Source organism: Antrostomus carolinensis, unplaced genomic scaffold (assembly GCF_000700745.2).
Source record: "Antrostomus carolinensis isolate BGI_N321 unplaced genomic scaffold, ASM70074v2 scaffold28317, whole genome shotgun sequence".
Classification (NCBI taxonomy): Eukaryota; Metazoa; Chordata; class Aves; order Caprimulgiformes; family Caprimulgidae; genus Antrostomus; species Antrostomus carolinensis.
The window spans coordinates 36,266-45,802 of NW_010327057.1; the positions used below are offsets into that span (position 1 = coordinate 36,266).

Sequence of the window (9,537 nt, forward strand, 5' to 3'; positions counted from 1 at the left end):
CAGTTCCTGGGAACAAACCCGGGAAGCCCAAGTTGCAGAGGAATTGTGTTTCTGTGTGTTGGCCTTGTTTTCAGCGTGGCTGTGTCTTGGCAGGGATTGCTGATTTGTTTAATGAACATTGAAATGGGAGGGAGGAAACAGCCAGGGAAGTATTACAAATTGCTTCAGAGCAGAGGAATTAAAAGTATTTGTGCTTACCATGTCTTCTAAACAAAGACCTCAAAGTATGGTAAATATCATCCCCATTTTACTTGCAAAGAGGCAAATGCAGCAGGAGGAAAAGCTTTACCTGTGCTCACGGGCAAGCCCACAACAGGCAGGAGACAAACACTGGCCTTGCCCACGGTACCAAGGGGATGGTGGTGATGGTGCAGGTCTCTGCAGGCTCTGGATGTCCAGACTGGCCCAGCAGCTCTGGAGTGATGCCCTCACTTGCCTTCACACACGTTGCTGGAGCATCAGCTCTGTTTCTGTGCTTAACTCTGACCTTTGGTCTGAAAGATGCTAATACCCTAAAATCTTTCTCTTCATGCCACTAAATTTACCTTTCTCTTCTCCCCTCCTGATCTCTTTTACAGCTGAAGCTGTGGAACAAGTACAGAGTCTCCAACATTCCTTCCCTGATATTTATCGATGCCTCCACCGGGAAGGTGGTTTGCAGGAATGGACTCCTGGTAATCCGAGATGACCCAGAAGGTAAGACCTGGAGTCCCGTGTGCCATAGAAACATGGGCATATGGCTGCCTTTTTATTTCAGTTCATTTTGAATTGCCTTGGAGGGGGGCAAAAAAAGGAAAAAAAAAAAGGGGGGAAACAAACAACTGTTGTCATACTGAACTAATCGAGGTGCTGTATTACTTTCAGCATAAAATTTTCTGCATCATTCCTGCCAGAGCTTGTGTTTTGGTTTTGCTTGTTGAAAAGAACAAAGATTTCCCCTCCAGGATTTCTGTCTGAAGTGCTAATGAGGAAAAAGTTAGACTAAGTGAAACATTAAGTGTGGATTTTTTCCTAATGGAGGCACATGGACAGACAGACTGAGGGACCAGACTTTCCATACCTTGGGAGCAGAATCCTTCCAAAATACTGACTGGGACTTTGTCATTGACATCACACTCTGTTAGGATAATGAATTCCCCACTATTTACATATGCAACAGAAAAATGCTACCGTTCTTGAGTTCTGAGGTTTACTCTGTGTGGGGTTGATGTTAAATCCATCTTCTTCTAATTTGCAAGAAACCAAAATGAGCAAAACGTGTGCTCTTACTCAGAGACTCTGCAGACCCATCACTCAGCTGCTAGCCTGTCCGTGCACATGTACTACTGGCTCATCATTTCTTCATGCAGTAAATATTGAGTGTGGTGACTGAGTCTTTAATTCAGGTGGCAGGAACTGTGCAGCGAGTACACTTTGTGGCCTGAGCCATCTGTGATGTTTCCTCCTCTCTGGCTGAATACATTGATTGCTCTGGGAGCTGGCAGCAGATGATTCAGAGCATGTGTTTGTGTGTATGCACACGTGCTTGCTTTGGGGTGCAGAGAGTTAGTTTAAGTTTAGTTTATATATATAAAAACCTAAATATAAACCAACTTTTATAGGTATATATAAAAAAGGTTTTATAAATAAATAAGTATATATATTTTAAAAAAACCAAGGTTACTCTTGGTATAAGGCAAATGGTCTGACTGCATTCCTGAGCACGTACCACCTTGCCCTCTTGTTAAAACAAACACTGTTGATAAGGAAAAGATGCCTCATCAGGTGTAAAACCAGAGCAGGCTTTGTCAAGCTGAAGGTGCAGCGACTTGGGCAGCCTGCCTGTGAGAAAGAGGTGGCCCTGGCTCTGGTGCAGGGCTTGGCTTCCCTGGCTCCCCCATATCTTTGCAGAAGGTGGGATGGGGTTTTTTTTTTTTGGTGGAACTTTTTGAAACTTTAAATGCTACATGTGCATCTTGCTGTTTTGTGTCTTCTTTCCACCTCCATCTCAACCACTCCCCAGGTCTGGAGTTTCCCTGGGGGCCAAAACCCTTCAGTGAAGTTGTTGCTGGGCCTCTGCTAAGGAACAATGGCCAGACGCTGGACAGCAGCGCCCTGGAGGGCTCACACGTTGGGGTCTATTTCTCTGCACACTGGGTGAGTAGTAGGAGTTGGATGAGCTCAGAGGGGCTCTGGGGATCCCCCCCTGCGGCTCTCGCTGCAGGGCTCTGTGGGAGTATAAAGACCTCAGGCTGGTTGGTGTTGAAGCAGTTAAGATGCTCTGTCCATTTTGGAAGAAGCCTCAGCATTGCAGTGGCCTGTCATCCTCAACTGACTCTTCAGAAGGGGAAGAGAGGTCAGATTTTAAAAAGGAAGAGGTTTTGTTGGCAACTTGCAGGCCATAAGCCCCAGCCATGTTCAGGGCTGCTGCAAAGATGAGGTCACATCTGTCTTTTCGTGGTCACTAAGTTGTCTGGACCTGCTGTGTGTGGGTCTGGCCCTGTGGAGGAGACAGTGTCCTTATGTGTGGGTTATATTTTGCAGTGCCCACCGTGCCGAAGCCTCACAAGGGTCCTGGTGGAGTCCTACCGAAAAATCAAGGAGGCGGGCCAGAAGTTTGAGATACTCTTCGTTAGCGCAGACAGGTAAGGAAGCGCTTAACACCCTGTGCAGGCAGAGCTGCTGCCCCCCAGCTGGGCAGCTCTGAGCGTTGCTGGTTTGATTGGAGGAGGAAATGTGATTTGGGGTAGAGCAGGTTGGCTCTGGTGTCAGAAAGGCTGCCCGAGTCCTTCGCCCTCTGCCCAGCAGCAAAGTGCAAAGAGGGGTTAGCGAGGGCAGTGGTGGGCTGAGAGCGGGATCGGTCCATGGAGCAGCTTTGTGTTTCGCTTTGTAGCTTGTGGGTCTGAGGTCTGAAAGATGCTTGAGCTGCTGCTGTCACCATGGGTGGATATTCAGATGGCCTAGAGAGTGAAATAGTTTATTAGTAAAAAAAAATGCACTATGGGCCCCTTCTTGAGGGACTGGAGGATTTAAAAATTGGTCTAGCTCTCCCCAGGTTGTGTCTGCCAGTGGTCTTTACTGGTGAGCTTTGGTGGAAGGGATAAAGGGCTTTGCAGGCCAGGTTTTTAATGAGGAGCAGAGGAAGGAGCCTTGCAGGCGGAGAAGCTGCATCCTGGATCCCATGCCTTGTTCCTCTTGCACAGGTCAGAGGACTCCTTCAAGCAGTATTTCAGCGAGATGCCCTGGGTAGCTGTGCCGTACGCCGATGAGGCCAGGCGGTCGCGCCTGAATCGACTCTATGGCATACAAGGTAGGAATGGCCACGCTGATGCACAGCTCTCCTTTCTGCTCCTTTTGTGGAATATTTGTAACGTCTCCTCTTATTTAACTAAAACAAGAAAAGAGCAAAGCAAAGCACAGTGCCCCCAGGCAGAGCCGCTTCATGTTTCTGCTCTCGCAAACTCACATTCCCACCACCTGCCAGGCAGGCTGTTAGTTGAAACAGGACTTCCATAAACAACCTAATTCTTCCTGGAAACTTGGAAACTGTTTTTGGCTTGGATGTTTTTTGCCTAATTACTGATTTATTTATTTTGCTTTTTCATAAAGGTTTAAATTTCATTTTCTTGCCATTTTATGTAAGGCAAAGGCAGGCCATCGTTTTCTGCAGAGGCTGAGGAAGATGGCATCTGGTTTGTGTTAGTGATGTGAATTACAGAAGAGTGTGTGTTTGATGTAAACCATGGCATCGCCTTTACTGTACATGCCAGTGCCAGAATTCCAGCAGCCCTGGCTGCTCAGAGGGGCAGTGGAGAGGTTCTGTCTGTCTCTCTGGCTTCAAAGTGTCCTGAAGATGATTAAAAGCTCACAGCAGCCCTCCTGGGAACTGGCACCTTGTAACTTCAGGGGACAAACTGCAGTGTAGAGACATGCAAGGTGAATAGCTCACAAGGAGATCTGTACGTACGTGTAATTTCTCCCTGTGGTTAAAAAGTCTTGCTGCAACTTACCCATTTCTTAGCCATTTTCACGTGGCGTTGGTGAGGTGGGCACAGGCTGGCAGAGGGTTAATAAGGTCTGTAGGCTGGGAAGGGACAGGGGAGGAAGAGAAAAAAAAACAAAGGTGGCCCAGGGCTTGGGGAGAGTGGCAGGAGAAATAATCCCTTCTTGGGGTCATCTCTGAACACCCCTTCTGGGGTGAGCTCAGGTGCTGTCGCTCAGCCCCGTTCCCTGACCTTAAACCAAGAATAACCATTCACCTGCTTTAAATAGTCATCACTTTGCTGCTTAATTACTTTCCCATGAGGCAAGAGCTTTCCAAATTCATCCATCTTTTTCCCGGCCTGCTCACAAACCTCTCCAGTGCCGGTTTCGGCTGAGCGCTGCGGGACTGCTGCCAGTTTCACTGGGACTTTCTGTAAATAAGGTGTCCAGCCATGGATACTTGAGCACCAGGCATGCTGTAGCCAGGGAAACAGCGACAACAGCTTCCCTCTAACTCCAGCCACTGGCTCCTTAAATGTCTCTCTTCATTGTGTGCTGACCTGAAAATGTAAATATTTGCTGCTTCCCTGTGCCCTGACCCCTTCCTCTGCCAGGGAAGCTCCCATGTTACTCCTGCATTTCAGCTGCATTCCCAGGGACACTGACCCTGGGATTTAGACATGTTTGAGTGCAAACCCTTCTGCTTATCTGTTGTGGTTTTCCTGTAAACTGGGAACCTCTTTGCAAGGGTGGACTGCGATCCCACAAAGTCATGTCAAAAGGTGGAGATAAGGGAGAGAGCTGGAGGCAAACCTTTGTGCTGCTCCCAGGGGCTCCAGGTTGTTGTTGATCCCAGTGTAGGCAGGAATTTGGGATCCTGCACACAGATTTTGGGGTTACCCGCCTGTTTGCAGCCGGGCTTTCACAGCAGGCTCTGCAAGCAGAGCTGGATGTTGCGGGCTCAGCTCATCTCCACTGGTGGTTATTTCACCTACATGGAAAAGATCCACGTAATCTGGCCTGCCCTTCCCCAGATGCATGGCTCTGCTGCTGCCAAGCATCTTTGAACCTCCCTTTGGAGCTGCACCTCTGCACCAGCGAGAGCGTGTAGCCTGTTCCGTGTCCAGGTTACCGTCCTGGTGGTGCCTTGGCTTGTGAGCACAGCGTGCACGTGGAGTGGTTTTTCTGCTGGTTTTTGTAAGGCTGGGAGCTGAAACAACAGAAGAGCTTGTCTTCCCTGACTACGTTGAGTTCCTGAGTGGTGGAAGGCAGCAAGAGAGTCAGATCTCTTGTTGTTTTAGTCCTGTGTTGACCTTTATAGCATTCAAGAACTCAGTATAAAATGTAAATTGAGTTATTGGCCTTTATTTGGGTTTACTTGAATGCCTCTATTCATAACCCGTGTGCAGTCAGTGGGCTGTACCTTACCCACCTATATTAAATTGCTTCTGGGTGCAGCACTATCTTGAGAGAGAGTCAAGTCTTGTGTCAGGGCTGCTTAGAAATAATTGTGTTGTGTTTGCTGCTCCTGGTCTGTGCTGTCCTGCCCTATGTGAAACCACCTGACACTGGCTCTCCTTCCACTGGGATGGGGAACAGAGATCAGTGTTATGCTCAGGTGGGAATTGCCTTTTCTTGTTGCTTGTCTTAGGAGAGAGATATTTTAGGTTCCCAAATATTCCCTGTGGATTTCATGGTGGCAATTTGGGATTTGCAGTCCCTTAGGGGAACTCCTCAAAATCTGTTGTTTCCCCCCTGCCCAATGCTTTAGCCCAGACACCTGCAGGTCACTCTCGCAGCCTGGCTGGAGGCAGGAGCTTGGAAGTGAATGTTACAGGAGGTTTCTCATACCAGGTTTCTGGAGCTTTCTTCTGAAAAGGTGAAAAAACAGCAATAAAATCCACTGTGCGTCCTACAGTTGGTGTATTTTGAGTGATTTCTTCATGTCAATTTTAATTACTCACCCAACAGACTTAATGCAGATGAGATTTCCATGTCAAATATGGGGTTAATATATAAATAAGTAAATGTATTGCCAGGTTCAGTAACAAATCATTTGGTCCCTGTGTTTTCATAAAATGCTGGGCCCACGGGAACCGAATCCATTTTCTAACGCATAAAATCAAACTGAGCCCGTCTATGCTAATTCTCATTCAGGCTTATACAATATTCATTGCAGAGTGTCTGATCTGTGATTCTTGATAAGTAAATTCTGGTGTTATGACTCATGGCAATTACCAAAGCCCCCAAAAGGGACTGAAATAACAAATAGTGACTGGGATGAGCAGGGAGGGGGGGGACTGGAGGGTAAGTGTCAAGGTTAGCAGGTGTGAATAAGGTTAAGGATGGTTCCCTCAGTCCTGCTAGTCCGTGTCCCGTGCCAAGAGGATGGGTTTACCAGGGAGCAGTAATAGGGTTCACCTGGGAAGACAAGGCTGATCCCATGGGATGCCACCGTGAGCCTGGTAAGGCTGTGTCCTAACCAGAGGAACCCAGCCAGGGATGTGCAGGAAGGAGTGGAGGAGACAAGGCAGCGATGCTCCAGACCAGGAGCAGATGGGTCATAGCAGCCTCAGCCTTTACCAGGTGGGTCCAGAAGAGAAACCAGAGCTTTGTGGCTGGTGAGAAACCTCTGATGCAGGGTAAAAGATGCAGGGAGTGACCCAGCACATGTCGCACACCTCCTAACAGACTGAAAACCCAGCCCCACGTTCTCTGATGCATTGCTTATATTTCCCAAACATACTAAACCCAGGATCAGTTATCTCAAAGCCTCTTGTTTTCTGAGTCAGTTTTGTATTTGCTGTTGGAGGTTTTAGTGGCTGAGTGCTTTGGTTGGATGTGTGTCTGCACACACAGATCAGGTAAAGTCTGAATGCTTGGAATAGTGGATGAAGTCTCTGATAGTTGTGGGATCACACAACAATCTGTGTCTAAATTGGACTTTTAATTTTCCCAGCTCAGCAAAGCTCATTTGAAATCTCTGCCTTGGTGTGCTGCATTGTTCAGGCTGACTGGGAATGGGGTACCGAGCTGAACCCACATTTCTAGCCTGTTCCTCATGTATAGTGCTGGTCTGGAGAGGAGGGAAAAGCAGCCATTTGTGAATTGTACATGGATGAAGATATGAATCATGCGGGATGCTGATCACCGTGCGCTTCTCCTGGCTTCAGTAGTACTTTGTGCCTTGCAGGGTAGGGCCAGAGTGAGATTTCCCAATTCCTCCCAGTCTGTTTAACCCATCCCTGCCCTAGAGCTATTTTGAATATCAGCAGGTAATGAATAAGCCTTTTTATGATACAAAATGGTTTTCTTGGCATACCCTTAGGATTTGCAAGCCCAGCCATCAGGCTCTTGCACCAGCCCAGCGTGTGCAGCCCCAGCACACTGGCAGGAATGTGAGCAGCGCTGCTGGGCTGGAATGAGGGGAATGCAGCCACTCGCCCGGACCTGCAGGCAGGCGTGGGACAGACAGACAGACGGCCGTGTATTTCCTAGAGAAATGCCTCGAATTCAGAGAGCTTGTGAGTAACCCACTGTTGCACAAAGATGAGAGCACAGTGCCGGGAGTGCGGCAGGGGTAAGCACGCTGGGTTCCCCCCCGTTCAGAGAATGGCTCTGTGGGGTATTTCTAACAAATGAGCTTTACAATGAACCTTTGGGTGAGGGCAGGAGGATTTGAGTTGCCCTGGTTTGCTGGTTGTGGTTGGTGGGATGTTGCTGGGTGAAGGAGATGCTGGATAGTAAGTCCTTTGGAGCCGGGGTGGTGAGAGCAGACAGCAGCACCTGGCACTGACACTGGTTGTTTGATCTGTCTCTTGGGGTCTGATCCCAAACTCTCTGCTCTTCCTTCCTTGTGGGATGTTTCTTTGCCTCGGTGATGAGAGAGGAATGGTGTGCTTTCCAGATGAAGTCACCAACATGAGCCACTCCTGTTGACTCACCTGTGACTGTTTTGTGGCCGGAAAGCCTTGTCGATGCCTTATCAGATGGGATGGTCACCAGCTGGTGTCCACCCCCCCTCACTGCCGGCCCGGCTGGGTTTGAATAGGTGACTTGGACTAAATCTCTGCTGCAAGCACGTTCACCTCCCTTTTGTGAGGGCAGCAGCCAAGGAAGGTGGATGCCAGGTCCGTTTGCAAGCGTTGTGTCTAGTTTAGCCATGTGACAAAGTCTGCTGGTGTTGGTGTGCGTGATCCCGCTCCGTCTCCACTTGCAGAGGCATGTGCTCTCTTTTGACTATTCCTGGGGACATCCATGGCCCTGAGCACTAAATCACTGTCATTAGTGCTGGTCCAGAGACCTTTGTTCCTTCACCAGCAGTGTTGAGTGCCTGTCTTGACCTGCTCAGGTGGTGCGAGACAGCGCCTGAACCAGTCCCATTCGTGACTTGGCAGATGCATCCCTGTGCTCTGGAAATGGCTGGGCAGTTAGTGCTGAGGAGGGGTGTGGGGGTTCATGGAGGAGTTCGTGGCTGCAAAATATATGGCATTCCTTCAGGGAAGGAACACACCCTGCTTCCTGGCTGCTGTTGTCTGCGATCTGCCGTGCAAAAAGGTTTGTGTATATTCCTGTGAACCGGGGACGGGGCTCTTCCAGCGGCAGCCACGTCTTGGCACTGCGAGGCAGCACCGCTACACCCTGCGTGCAGGAGGCACATCAGTCTGGCAGTTTGCAAGAGGGAGCTGGCAAAGAGGGTCCCTGTGTGCTCTGGTGGCTTTTGTACCCAGGAGCATCAGCGTCAGCCAGCGGTGACCCCTGCCTGCACTCGGGCAGGGAAAGGCAGGCAGTGCCAGAGCCTGTCTCCCAGCTTCCTGCTCTGGCTGCTGAATGACAGTGCTCTGCTAGGACGGAAACAGGATCCAGGGACCCCGATTCACACACTGTGCATGAGCTGTGGAGAGGCAGCGTGCTCGCTGGGCTCCTGCCAGAGCCGGAGGCGATAGGAAAAGGCTTTTCTCCCCACACCCTGTCGCTGGCCGGTTCAGGCTTTGGCTGATCCTGTCCTGTTTTTCTTCCATCGCAGGCATCCCGACTCTCATCGTGCTGGACCCCAAGGGAGAAGTGATCACGCGGCAGGGACGGGTGGAGGTGCTGAACGACATCGAGTGCCGCGAGTTCCCCTGGCATCCCAAGCCTGTGCTGGAGCTGACGGACTCCAACGCCGTGCAGCTGAATGAGGGTCCCTGCCTCGTTCTCTTTGTAGGTATGGAGCATCGCTGCTTGGAAAGCAGAGCCTGGGCTCAGGAAGGGGGCTGGGCTACCTGCCAGCTTGGCTGGAGCTGCCCACGGGGCTGAGAACCTGCTTCTGGTGGTGACAGCATCCATAGGAAGGGATATCACCAGGAACAACGCTATGGGGTCTGGAGGAGCCATGGGCAGACAGAGGTCCCTGTGAAATGCCCTTGAGGGATTCAAGGGGGCTCATAGACCTGGAGTCGTGCAGGTACCAGAGAAATGGGCTGCTGCAGCTCACAGGGGTTTGCCCACGGGACTCCTGCAGCTCCATCCCAGCCACCTGAGGGATGCGATGGAGTAGTGGTTTGCAGTGGAGAGGAGCTGGCCTATCAAAGA

The 9,537-nt window shown here is 50.0% G+C and overlaps 1 protein-coding gene across 1 annotated transcript in view; it reads left to right on the forward strand.

Moving 5' to 3' along the window:
* Positions 1–578: 578 nt before the first annotated feature.
* The window catches only part of NXN (nucleoredoxin), a gene marked incomplete at both ends in the record, with an annotated part of 11,408 nt that continues 2,449 nt past the window's right edge, over positions 579–9,537 (forward strand). Inside the window, 5 exons of the mRNA XM_010171797.1 lie at positions 579–696; positions 2,003–2,136; positions 2,524–2,624; positions 3,183–3,289; positions 8,990–9,169. Of these exons, the coding sequence (XP_010170099.1) occupies positions 579–696; positions 2,003–2,136; positions 2,524–2,624; positions 3,183–3,289; positions 8,990–9,169 (640 nt within the window). The remainder of the gene's footprint in view (positions 697–2,002; positions 2,137–2,523; positions 2,625–3,182; positions 3,290–8,989; positions 9,170–9,537) is intronic.